Genomic DNA, 14,286 nt, shown 5'->3' on the forward strand with positions numbered 1-14,286 from the left:
ACCTGGTCAGCACAGCCTGAATGAAAGTTGTGAAATGAGGACCACATCTAGCTCATTGCCAGAATTTGTTGCTGCCTTTGCTTAGCCTCACAGCCTGGCATTGAGCACTTCTGGCCCGTGAATCCCATTGCATTTTCATCTCCTCTCCCTTCTCGGTCACCTGCCACTGACTACAGAGCTGGAGGGAAACACCATTCATTTCACAACCAGATCAAGTGAAATTCATGAAGACTGAGGAGAGTCTCACTTAGGTGAAGCACTTTGTCTCAGCCTTCCTGAGGATCAAACACTGACGTCCGTTCACTCTAGTTTCTACAGCAAGGATTGAATTAAGCATACATGATGGAAGCCTTCACGATTTATCTCCCAAGAATATTCTTTCCTAGTTAGTACTGGAAAAAACATACAGTTACCAAAAGACCCAGAGCAGTCTGACCAGCACTTCTGACTCCCTGACATACCCCACCTTGGGTGCGGGTCATATCAAACATGAACTGGTCTTTGCCGTGTCTCACCCCATCTCTTCTGTGCAATTTCAATTACTCCAAGGAGGAACTACATTACCCTTAGAAGCTACAACACTTTAAGACTAAAATCACCTTTGTCTGTTTACATCACTGCCAATACTGAATGACCAGTTAGACACTGGAATTGTAAGAATGAATTTGACATGTTGGCAGCAGTGCATCATTCTGTGCCCTTTCAAACTGCAGCCACAGCAAGTTTTCTCCAGCTGCACAGAAGTACTGCCTGAGCAGATCACTGCAACCAAAATCTATGTTGCATCCAGTGTAACTTGCTGAATATACAGAGTTTCTAACTTCACTGACAGGACAAACTCCCACAGGCTTTAGATATAGGTGACATACTGAATACCGTATATTTGTATTGCTTCACCATCAATAAAAGGAACTGAAACCTCTTTTCTAACTGTGACACAATTTCCTTTTCGAGTCCCTTTTAGAAGTTTAACAGTCCTTCATCTGGTGAAGTATAAAATGCATGAGAAATACAGCACTATAAATGTAGAAATGCTATACCTGGAAAGTGGAAGATAGACTTTACCATCAACAACAAATGAATCATCTGCTCCTCTCCCTAGAGTTGTACTTATGTCTTTTGTATTTTTAGTACCGTAACTAAATGTTAAGTATGTGCTTTGCCTTGTGATAGAGTGATTTTCCTGGTAGCCAACAGGCACAGAAGATTCTTTATTCTAGGCTCCCATGCCCCTCTACCTTTATCCTACACCTTGGGCTGCAAACCCCCACCCCCCACCCCCCTTTTAATAGGACAGAAGTCTAAGGACCAAGTGAGACAGCCCTTCTCAGATAACAGATGGCAGACCGGAGAAACGGGTCAGTAACTGTCTCTCATGAAAAGAGCCAGCCTTCTCCTTCTTCATTCCTTCCCTTATGCACCAGCTTGGCTCCCCCCAGCCCTGTGGCAGCTCCTCAGTCACTGCAGAAGTGCCGCGGTGGCACGGCAGCATATCTCACTTGGATTCCCTTCCCAGTGTCCATCTCAACTATTTCTCCTTCCAACAGTACTTGGATCACAGGCCTGCTGAAGTCAGGACTTGCAATAATCCTTGGGTGTCAGACCATGAGAAAGAAAAATACCATCAGTAGCCTGCAATGCTTTTGTTCATGTAGGCAAAATCACCGTGCACTAATGCAGTCATCTGGTATCAAGTAGCTGTACCAGAGCAGCACGCGGCTGCTATGAAACACTGCAATAAATGCCATGGAGTCAAACACACTTCAATCTCCACAACTTTTTTCGTGTATCCAGTTTACAAATATTTATTCTGTGTGTGCTGTTTCTTCTCTTGCCAAGGAACCTCAGGCATGATGGCCACCACGTTTTGCCTGACAGTGGGCCTAAACCAGTAAGGAGTCTGTGGTTTCTAGTTACAGGTATCGTTGTTTTGTTAACCTTAAATATGCTCTGATTCTAACACACAGTTATTTGGAACTCGGAGTTCCTGTGCTGGCCAACATGCTTCATACGTGTATCTTTCTTATTCATACTGATGCTGGCCCAGGGCACGGCCAGGTTAACAGATCTCAGGCCAGACTTCAGATTCATTCCTCCTAAATTAAAATGCTTCTATGCCTTTAACCTACTGACTTCTTTTTGATGATAGTAAAAGGAGTAAAAGCCAACACCACAGATATCTAAAGGTATATGAGACTAATCCTGTTCTTTACATAATTGGTTAGCTTTGGATTCTCTTCTGAAAGCCAGGTCCAGGAGGTGGACTTGAGAGTCCAGAAAGTCCTGAATCATAAAGCTTGTCATTTCTAATACTAAATAAAGACCAAGGGTGAGCATAACTGCAATTTTGTGGGGGAATAATGCATTTATGGTAGCTCTTTTTTCATTGTGTCTGTCCAAAACCTAATCACACAACAATTGGCCAAAACAATACCCAAGGCTGTGGTTAAGAAAACCTCTGATGTTTTCCAGAATCTTCTAACCCACTGTAGTCTATAAGAGAGAACTTATAGCTGAGCTGACACTGCCATAGCCAATGCCCATAAATCTTATATTTTCACCCATGTCTTCACAGCACGGATGGCAGTGTTGATGCTTCAGCTGTTTTAAGGACCCCTGGCAATTAACTACTATTGCTGTTTAGCTACTACATGCTACAAATTGCTGGCTGTGAGCAGCTTTATGAATAATGATAGATCTTGTGCTGTGAAACCTAAAACCCCCACCCAGTCCATAGGAAGAATCTTAGTCATTAACAAAATCTTCCTGCAAAGAAGAAAATTCTCTGGAAAGTTAATGAATTTTAAATTTCATTTCTGCTAACATTTTGTGCGCTGTACATAACTTTTGTGTTCTTTCTCATAAGTGGCACGGTACTATGACCAGTATTAAGAAACATACAGGGGAACACTAAGTGGGAAAGGAGCTCGTCAAATATTTACAGCAGAAGCTCAAGAATTGACAAATTTCCAATTCTAAGACACATGCTATAACCATTGGGCCATGGTGCCAAGTAAGGCAGTAGAAAGCAGGGGCTGAAAGCCCTAAGACTGCATTTTTAGCAAACCACTCACCTGCCTCATTCTGAGGGTGGTACCAGCACAACAAGGATATCGTCAATTAATGGAACCACTTGGTATTTGAGAAATATACAGCTCAGATAGCTTACATTAGTAAATTCCTTTCCACATGGCCCAGACCACATACTCCAGCATTACTTGTGCCTCATATCTCCAATCCTATGTCTTTAAATCATCAGTCAGAACGAGTAAGAATAAGATGCAGAGAATCTCCCACCAACTCCTACAGATTAGCCTTACCAGAGGTAAACTTGGAGTCATGTTGCTGTTAACACCAGCTCATTTACTCATTTCAGCTGGCTTTACCCAGAAACAGCCACCAGGGAAACCCTACCATGCAAAAAAGAGGATGACCAGACAGAACTGGGATACATCATCTGTCCCATGCAAGAAAATTCTCCATAACTCAAGTCAAGTTCACACTTGGTACTGTTTCCAGTAATTTTCCTGAGACTTCTACCATATGGGCAGCATTTTACGCCTTAGAAGACAAAGCCTACTCAGCCAGAGAAACTCTGAACCTGAAGACAAGGTCTTTAGAAGACTGAGGGACGGAAGTGACAGATGAAGAAGATACGTTCATGAAACAGGGGTGGAAAAGAGTGGAAGGAAATGATCAAGGAAGAAAGCTTTCCTCGTGTAGGGACTGGAACTTGGCACTGGGAAGACCAACAAGGGCTGGGCAAAGTTTCATGGAAACACTTGATCTTGCCTAGTTCTCCTGCACACCTTCATCTCTGCTCCACTGAGGTGGGAAAACTCAGCTTACCTCGCTCACATGTTCTCCCCCAGTAGCCGGTGCCAGTGCAGTCACAAATGAAGCGGTTCCAGCCATCCTTGCAGACGGCGTTGTTCTTACACGGGTAGCTGTCGCACTGCTTGGTGCTGAGGCGGGAGCAGGAGGACTTGACTCCGGCGGCATTCTGCGCCTCTGCCAGCTGCCGGATGTTCTTGCTTCGTCCATCAATGAACAAGTCTCGGATACAGCCAACGTAGCCGTAGTTCAGCATTGCTGTCCAGAGCTCTGTGGGAAGGATGAGTCCTGCCCGGTTCTCCGGCAGCCCGCCGAGGTACATGTCGCCTTCCAGATCTAGGATCTCACTCTCCCCACTAGCGGTGAATGGGGTGCGCCTGCTGTTCACCGATATAGTACCTAAATGAGGAGGAAAAGAAAAAAGTCAACACTTTCACTTACAGCCTCAGTCTAGTTCATTTTTTTTTCAATAACTGGGTGAGGTTTAAGGTTCAGCACAGGAGACTGAAGATTCCTCCCTGCCCAAATGCACTGCTAACAGAGACAGTGTCTCCCACACAGCTCTCTCTCCTCTTGAACCACAGGCCGTAAGTACTTCCATGCGGTGACTGACCATCATGTGTCTGTATCCCAACGTGCATTATAGGTCACAAACACAACAACGCAATGGCTTAATAATAACATGTAAAAAATGAGCATTATTAAACGGCATTCATCCAGCAAAGCAAAGACATACTGAGAACATACAGGAGTTTGATGGTGTCAGGACTAGAGAGAAAAAAAACCCGAAGAAAAGCCTATTAATTCACACTACATAGATCTTGCAGAAAACACTTCATCAGCAACTCCAAAGCTGAACAGATGATGGAACTAAATAGACCCTCATCAGGTTTGTAGATGACACCAAACTGGGCAGAACGGTTGATGCAGTGGAGGAAGCACAGGGCTACCATTCAGAGAAACCTTTACAAGGCATAGCAAAAGACTGATAGAAATGTTGGATGTAAATCAACAACAACAAACAAGAAGTCCTACGTGTGGGGCAGAATAACCTCACACATAAGTACAGGCTGGAGATGAGCTGGTGAAGGAGCAACTGCAGAAAAGGACCTGAGGATACAGTGGACAACAATTTGGACTAGTCAGCAGTGTGCACTGGCAGTGACAAGAGACACTGATCACAGGTTGTAGCAAGGGAAATTCCAGCTCCATAGACAGGAACATTTTTCACCACAAGTGTGGTCAAATGTGGGAACAGAAACCTCATAGATGCTGTGGAATCACCGTCCTGAAGGCATTCAAAAAATGACTGGACACAACCCTGAAGAAAGCCTAGATTTCAGTAGAGTTTGGACTAGAAATCTCTAGTTTGTTCCAAAACATATTAATCTATGGTTTTACAAAGAAATTTCAGTATTCTAACTTCCTTTTCACAAACAGGAAAATTGAGGTAGAGAAAGATAAAGGCTCTCTCTGAAGAACAGCTGTCATTAAAACTGTAGTAGCTTCCATATGCTCCAAGCAGTATGTAGGAATACTGCACTGAGACCATTCCTACGCATTTGAAGAAACTGTCTCAGCACATAAAATAACTGGAACATATAATACAGAAACATAATCAGAACACATAGAACAGGTACAGAGAAGTGATTTGTTCATGGTCACACAGCATATCCAAATTAAAACAGGGAACACAGTGCAGGTGTCTCACACCCCAGAGCAGCGTACTCTTCAGAAGAGCATTCAGCAGCTTTCAAGACAGGGATCTCTGCCCACCAGACACTCAGCTAAAAATCAGCAATTTACTCTCCCTAGCTATAAATCATTGCATCCAATTGCCTCGTCGTTAAGATAGTCCGTCCTCAGAGACAACTATCCAAGCCTTAAGATTAATTCCACATCATTGCATTTCTATCATACACCCCTACAATGAGGTGGGAGCGTTTAGTTAATAGTTAGCTCTATTTTGTGTCTCTGTGAGAAAGTGCAGTCATGTACACATGCTTTTTCTTCAGCTGTGATAAGTGTTGTCTTAGACAACAGCACGTATGACACAGACACAAGGTATTTCATGTGTGTGATGTTCAGTAATAATTTAGGAAGAATGTCAGAGGCAGCAGAGTGCCAGAAGCAACAGAGGCATTACAAATTAAAGGCTCAAAGAGAACCATGATTATTTGATGAATCATTTTGCAAAAACAAGCTGCAGTACCGCAGACATTTTCCCTTTTACAAAGTAAGAAAAAAGAAGATGTGACAATACACCTAGAGTTGTAAAGGCAGCGTGTCACAGCCCCAGGATCACAGCCCTCTTCCTGCATCTCTGCTGCTGCTCCTCAAAAGCAGCATGTGGAATATATGTTACTCAAAATGCTAGAACTAAAATACTGGAGGGTTGAGCTCCAGACAGCTGCTGTTATGGAGAAAACAATCACCACCTGCAAAAGCCACAAAAGTAAAGAAACCCTCCAAAAGAGAATAAATACTAGATACCAAAGAGAATTTTAAAACCTGCAGACAGAGCACAAGGTGATGACAGGAGACAGGCCAGATAGCAGCCTGAACCTTCTGCCCCTGCTTTGTACCCTGCAACTATTCCTGTAAGGAGATGGTACTAGCTCGCATGCACAGCACTTTCAAGACCAAGCTACTAAGACGGAGAAATTCTGAAGCGACCCTAGGAAGGAGCAGTCACACGAACTGAAATTTTTTTTCTCACACACACACTCCCCCCCCCCCCACCTCCAAATCCCATGTTTGCAATCATACCATCTTGAGAAATCAGAAGGATTTAAGCATCTTATTTCCAGTTCCTTAGGGACTTCGTGCAGGGGTAAAGAACAGACAGACCACAAGACCTCAGGTTACCAAGGGCAGAGCTGGCATACCAAGCAGACTGATGCAGACGTGGACCAGACTTTCCAGTAAGACTTTTAGTGTTGTCTGAGTGGGTGGGACAACACGTGTTTCGTAGCTGATGACCAGTCAAAAACATTGTCTTGTGTAACATGCTGCGCGTTGCTAGAAACTGTGGCAGGTTTTGTGGACGCTTTGTAGGAACTTTCCCCACAGACACTAGATGTCCATGGCCATGCTGGCAGCTTCTGCCAGAGTAGAGAAAAAAAACAGCTTCTGCTGTTCTGGCAGCCAATACAGACCAAAGCATACACAAAGCCCAAGGGGACTAGAGATGCCAGAGGTTATTTGAGCACAACTGCCACGCTTCCCCAGCATCCGCGCTCCTGCCTTAGTACACTGCAGTAGTGAATATCTGGATTTTTAGGCTGTTTTACTAAGCTCCGCAGAGCCTGAAGTTTTGGACTGTTATGGAAATGGAAAGAAGGGGAGAGATGGCACCTAAAAAGGTCCTGGATGCTTTAGTAATGAGAATCAGAACCTCTAGACCACTAGCTCATTAAACCCAAATGACTGCTTTGTAGCCTGCATTAATTTATTTCAATTCTGTTTCTAGTGACAGGCATCCACATTAAAAAAAAAAAAAAATTAAAAAATTAAATGCCTCCAAGGTGTAACCATTCTCTGGTCTGTACATGGGAGAAAAGCCAAGACCTAAACAAAAAGAGATCCTGAACTTCCTTCTCACACCTACCAAAAGTACCACTGGATAAGACTGATGGATGGTTACTAAAGGTACGGTGTGATGAAATCAATGCCAGTATCCTGCTTTTCTGTAGAGACAGGACATCAGTCACTAGGATCATTAACCCAGTACTTGTCAGCAGAAAATGCAATTAAAAAGAAAAAGAGAGAAGACAAGAACGTACAAACGTGTTCATTCTTGTTGAGCAAAGTGTTTTTAATTCAAAATCTGTTCTCTCTAATCAGTGTCCAGAACATCACAAACCTCCCTGCCAACTGCCAAGTGAATCCTACAGTCTCATCCCGCAGGCAGCAATGCTGTCTGTCACACCCTCCTAGTCCCGATGAACGTGTGTCCCTCTGCCCAGGTTTTTACAAACTTTCTTAAGCAGAAAGCTTAGTTACATTTCCACCGCTTCTTCTTCTGCAGCTGCCTCTCCAGGGACCAGAGTCCCCAAGTGATCAAGCAAAACTGAAGGCAGCACAGAACGCAACTAATTGAGTTTATTCTTGGAAGTTAATTAAATTTTAGCAATTTTAAAGAAATCAAAGCTCCATTTATTTATTTGTGGCTTCCTTTATAAAATGTTCCTATCGATGTCTATAGCAGATAGCAACACATAACCACACATATTAAGTCCTAGTAGAGCACCATGCCAAATACAAAGAAACTCCTCACATCATCAAAGAAAAAACTAGCTTCAGAAATAGACCTGTTCAAACAGCTAGGCTTTGCGTGGTATCTGAAAGTCAGCTCTTTTTAAAACTCAAGGGAAGCAAATTCTAGCACTTCGTTCTCTTCAGTGATGGCATTCAGCAACTGGAAACATAAAATTAGGGACTTAAATCTATCATCTGGAAATCACCACACAAATCCCAAATCCCCTTGGGGTAGGTGGGAAGCAAAATTCCCTTTGAAGAGTTATACAGCCAGGCTTTAAGATCCCAATGGCTCAGGAAGAATTCAAGTACAATTGTTCACATATTCTCAAGACGAAGTTACAGCATCTGATCATTTTGTTTCCTTTCACAATTTCAGAGTACATCATGAGTAAGTTAGCTTGCTATCCAGGACTAGAAACAAACAAAGTAACTCTTGGTAATTGCACAGTAGGTATAATATTAGAAATAAACTAAAAGCCACTTTTGAAAATTAGAAGCTGTGCAATAAAAACAGGAACATACACTGAATGCTGACTCAGATACTAAGACTAGAGTTTGGCATCCAAGGGAGAGGAGAGTAAAGAAACCAAACTGAAAACTGCAAGATACTAAAGGAAACAAAATAGGATGAAAATGTTGATTTGTCACCATAATTTTGTCACTGGTTGTGCCCATTACTTTTATATCCCTCATGACAAGATCTCAAACCTCCGCTCCTTAAAGACACAAGATGAGGAAAAGATAGCAGTATTAGGTCACAGCACTAAGCTTTCATTTGGTTTCTACTTTCTTTTGAACAGAAACATGAAGTAGACCAGTGAGAATTTCTCAAACCAAGAACTAAATAATAATGATTCTGAAGGATCTTAAACCTTACTGTGGCCTACAAAGAAGTCATCACTGTAATTACATACGTAATTGCAAAGACAGGCCCCGAATATCCAAAGATTGTGAATAAAATATTAATAGACTGCATCTATGATGTGCTCTCTGAAGTTCACACTGAACATTTAATGAACACCTAGCCATTCACATCTTTGCTTCGCCGGATAAACATCACTGGAGTGTAACACTAAGTTTTTGTAAGAAGGTGACTCATATCTAACAGGTTTTGAAGGTTCTGAGAATTAATACAGAGCCCTAGGTCGGGATCTGAAAGATGAATCTGCTTAAGAAGTAGTCATCACTCTACCTGATCTTCCATCTCGCTGAATATCCACATGGTACCACTCTCCATCATTGGCTTTCTTCTGGGTGGCTTTGACTTTAATGGTCCCCGAGCCCATGTCCAGCAGCAAGTAGAGGTTCCCATCTAGAAGCTCAACTGCAAAAAAGTCTACCTTTGTATTTTTCTGGCTCCTGGCATCTTTCCTCTCCTGAGGCTTGCCATGGGTGAAAAGGATCAGTCCATTGGGTTCAGTGGTTCGGAAATCAAATGAGATGGAGCCCATCCTTTTGGTATTCCATTTAGGCAGACTAATATAGGCTTCAGGTGTCTCAAAGCTGATGGGATCCAGTGTAGCCACATTCTCACATACGAATTTCACCTCCCCGTAGATCTTCATCTTAGTATCACCAATCCGTGCCAAGCGAGACAGCTCCAGACGAATGTCATTATTCTTGTAAACAACCTGCCAGACACAAGGAAAAATATCATACATCAATCCTGTATACAGTACAAATACTGCAATTACCGTCAGCCATGGGAGACAAACTTCTCCCAAAAGGCAGCGAGGAGCAGAAAGGAGACCATGCCAGAGTCTGACATGATGACCGAGGGAGAGAGTAGAACAAGGAGCGTGTACAGAAATGACAGCAACAGGTATTTTTTGATGACTACAGATCAGATAAGCAGGCAGAAGAGAACATTTAGGCAAAGGACAGGGAGAACAATTAACTACCACAAGCCCACTCTGCTGTAAAAGCTTTTGTACATAAAATACAGTGTGTGTCTGGTATCATGCTGTTATATTTGCATAAATCCCATACAAAATACATAACAAAGTGTAACCTCCATGTCCGTCTCTGCTAGCCACAGCAGGGAACTCTGTGCCACCACTGTCATTTCTCTATTATTCCTATAAACCCACTTAACTACTAGGAGAGAGATGCAAAAAAAAATTTAAGCAAGTTTCTGTGAACTGTTGGTGATTGCCCTGTGGCTCCTGAAGAGCTACAAGAAAAAAAAAAACAAACAAAGACTAAACATTTCTCTGACCAAGAAATCTTAAACCGCTACAGGCACAAACTTGCTACGGAGATACTCACACAGTTTTCCCTCGCCTCAGCAAAGCTGCACTCTGTGCTAACACATCAAAGCCTAGACTTTTACTTTCTCTGGGTTAAGGACCAGAACTCCGGACTCTGTGTTGCTGCACAGATGGAAATTAGCCAAGAGCAGAGTCCCGAACAGCCCCAAACAGGCAAGCACTCCTGAGCATGCCTGGCTCGCTCGGCCCAGACCTCCTGCCCTTCTCTTTCTCACAGCTGCAGAATTAATTCCTTGCGAAGAGGATTCCTTCCTGCCCCACACCTTTCTCACAGAGGCAGGGACTGGAGAAGGCAGAGAACTGAAATATTTCTAATCTGTACTACTCTGAACTGCCTTCCATGCTTCCTAAACCCAGAGCTGGCACACCCAGCAAGCAAAAGCACTTCTGCGACTAGCACAATTTTAATTGAATTAATGTTCTGTGACACTACCAGAGACTGATTTCTTCTAAGGAGTTACTATTTTAAAATACTTCATGTCTATTACATCTAGTATATACATACACACACATTTGATTTCTGCTTTCAAAATGCTAGCAGGATGAGTTGTCAGCAATTTGCTATGAAAAGAGAAGGGAAAAGAGATATGCATTTTTAATTCTACAAATGGGACAGGAAAGTCAGAAAAACTGAGCAAGCAGTAATTGTTAAAAGGCAAATGAGGGTGACAATGAGGGATAAGCTTCTGAAGTAGGTGACTTCAGAATGAAAAATCAATGAAATCACAATTCAAGAAATTTGTAGCAAGCAAAGAATCCCCAGCTTTTGCTGAGTATTAAAGGAGAATTTCCCCAGTGCAGCCAGCACAGCATCAGATTTTCTTGTTGCAAAGGCAAAACACCCCGCATCAGACTAAAAGGAGATGCCAGCTGTTAATTCCCATTTGGAGTCATGGCACAAAGCTGGAGTTCCTCCCAGCAGAGGACAGCATTCACCCACAAGACCTTGTTTTGCTCTGCCCTCACCCAGACTTCAAAAAACATCAGGTCTATTAATATCCGCAACAGGAATAAAATATATTTTCGATTTGTGGGACTCTAGTGGTTTCATTCTATGGATTAACCATGTTGAATGCTCTCACTAGATGGACCATACACCTTCCAGTGGCTCGGCCAGGCTGTGCATTGCAGCCTCCTGCTCTTGCCAGACAACAAGGTGCATTTCAGGCAGGGACCAGCCCTGAGCACTGCATGCAGCCCCATCTCTGCATCTCAAGGGAACAAAGGAGCTGAAGGTACAGAGGAAAATAAATGGAACAATTAAAAGGGTGGAGCAGGATGCTTTATGAGGATAGCCTGAAAAGGCCAGAGCTCTTACATTTGGAGAGGACTGAGAAAAAAATACAACTGAAGTTTACAGAAGATGGAGAAGGTTAATGTAGAAGTGCTCTTTGCCAAATTCAGCAATAATAGAACTACAGGCACTCACTGAAACTTGTACGGTGTAAGTTTAAAATGGATTTTTAGAAGTGTGCATTTACACTGAAGATAGTGAACTTCTGGAACTTGCCACCATAGGAGGTAGTGGAAGCAGAGAGCGTCAACAGGCTCAAAGAGAACCAGAAACGTAAATGAACGGCAAGTCTACAAACTGATATTAAAGAGAAATAGAAGGGACAGACCTTTCAATACTCCTAATCCAACAGCAGTGGATGCTGTGGGAGTGTAAGGGGAATGCACCACTGACAGCAGCCATGCTCACATGCCCTCCCTAAATAGCACTTGCGCCTGCCGCTATTGAAGGTGGAATAACCGGGTAATTATTGAAAGATTGGCTGCTCTTCAGGCCCACTAGGGCTTTTCTCCTGTTCTTAATGAATCTGCGTGTATAGTAGATTGTGCGCAGTCTACTCCTTGTCCCACTGCAGGGACAGCCTGGGAAAGAGGGTAATTGGAAATTGGTTCCTGTGGACAGTCCTTCTGCCTGCACACACACACAGGGCTCCCTGGCTGGTACGACTTCAGCACATCGCTGCACTTTCAGTATTTTTTTTTTATTTGCACCCCAGTATCGAGTTGCTTTGGTGGGCAAGAGAATGTCAGGCCTGAATGAACTGTCACTTTAATGATCCTGACATAGGAGAACTGCCCTTAGAGGATACTACCTATAGTTGCTCAAACCAACAGTTACCTAAACCGTACCTTGACCCAGGCTTTCCTTACGAGAGTAGCAAACAGGTAGCACAACACCCTACGTGTGATTGATGGCTGGTGCTGGGTTGTATCTAGCTATGGTTCAGCCACAGGCTTTCTGCAGCCTCTGCAGGTTACTGTAGAAGGAATATGATCACGTACATGTAAGCAGGTTCCAGCTCTCACCTGAGCCACATAGAGGTTACATCTCCCCCTTTCATGTATTTGATACCTAACAATTCCCATCTCTTCTGGGGAAATAGAGGGTCCACCTCTTATCTGGGGTTTTCTGCAGACTTTCTTGTATTTCATTAGTCATACCAGTACCGCAGCTGGAGAATCGTTGAGACAGCCTTTCAAAGGATTTAGATAAAATTACACTGAGTTAGCTGTAACCCAGAAAGTCACTAACAATGGAGGATCTGAGAGCAAGTTTGAAAGACAGGACCAAGAAAGAAAGCACAAAGGAAGACCTGGGGAAGAAAGGAGCAAGGGGGTTAAATACATGCAAGGTTCTAAATTCAATCTTTTCAAAGAAACAGAGCCAGCCCAATCTGAACCTCAAGTGTTTGTTGTTCTACATTATTCTCTTTTAAAAACCCAAACCCACAATCTAGCTTGAGAAATTTAAAAAGCACCTGTGTTCAAGAAAAAGTACAAGTGTTCTGTACATAGAGGACTTGAGATATCATTGACAGCCACATTTGGACATCAAGATCTTAATGTATAATGAGGTACCCCAGAACTCTCAGTAGTATAAACACAAGGATGAAAATAACCCTCAGGTGTAAAATCAAGGTGAATCCTGAGCAGGAATAGAGACACAACAGAATCCCTGGCTTGGGCAATGGAATGCTAAGGCAGCTTCTGATATCTGCGATTCAATTCTTAAACCAAAAGTTCAAGAATGAGAAAACGGAATATAATTAAATGACTGGAATGCATGTCCCATAGTGAAGAAATTAAAATTCAGGCTGTTTAATAGGTAGAGGTTAAAGGGCGATTTGATTACAATCTACAAGTACCTGTGCAGAAAATGGAATTTGGCAATAGAGGGCTCTTCAGTCCACGTGACAAAGGAATAATGGGATCCAGGGGCTAGAAACTGAAGTTCGAGAAATTCACATTTTAGGATATTATGACTTATTTTTAAATGAGGGTAATTCGCTATTGAAACAATTTACTACAGGTTATGGTGTGTTCTCTGCTACTGGAAAACTTTAAATTAAAATAGTATCTTGTTTTCTCTAAAAGACATAGTGAGACAGGAATTAATTATATCACAAATCAGCCTAGATCATCATAATGGCTCTTTCTGGCCTCATAACCTATGAATCTTTGTGTTTTAATAAAATCAACAGATGCTTCTGTCCTGTTTTCCAGGAGAGGTGAAACACATCCTTCCCAAAAGTTATAACTGCCTGGTAAATGAGAAGGTGCTTGTGTCAGTTCTGGTCTGATTTGCCACCAGTGCTTTCAGTGAGGCTTCTTTATACGTTTGTGATCCTACCTTGCAACCTACTATTAAAAAGGAAGTAAGAAGCCTAGGGCAAAATGCTTGATCCTGTACTTCTATCTACATGACCTAGTTCCTTAGAGAGTCACCTGCTGCAAGCCAGAGAAGAAACATTTTCATGTTTGGCTGGGGAAGCTGTCTGCCAGCAGTAAAACCTATCATTGCGTAACACTTCCTACCTTGTAGTCTCATTTTACTAGCAGTGTCTGAACAAACGTGAGGGCTCTTCAGGACGTACCAAAATACCAAATGAAACCCACTAACTCCAAA

The 14,286-nt window shown here is 42.7% G+C and overlaps 1 protein-coding gene across 21 annotated transcripts in view; it reads right to left on the reverse strand.

Moving 5' to 3' along the window:
• Positions 1-14,286, reverse strand: part of NRXN3 (neurexin 3) — a 1,022,200-nt gene that overhangs the window by 700,452 nt on the left and 307,462 nt on the right. For all 21 annotated transcript variants that reach the window (XM_056346632.1, XM_056346622.1, XM_056346630.1 and 18 more), the window contains 2 exons: positions 9,290-9,728; positions 3,850-4,233 (listed from right to left, as the gene is read on the reverse strand). In XM_056346632.1, the coding sequence (XP_056202607.1) occupies positions 3,850-4,233; positions 9,290-9,728 (823 nt within the window). The remainder of the gene's footprint in view (positions 1-3,849; positions 4,234-9,289; positions 9,729-14,286) is intronic.

The sequence above is a fragment of the Falco biarmicus genome, chromosome 7 (assembly GCF_023638135.1).
Source record: "Falco biarmicus isolate bFalBia1 chromosome 7, bFalBia1.pri, whole genome shotgun sequence".
NCBI lineage: Eukaryota > Metazoa > Chordata > Aves > Falconiformes > Falconidae > Falco > Falco biarmicus.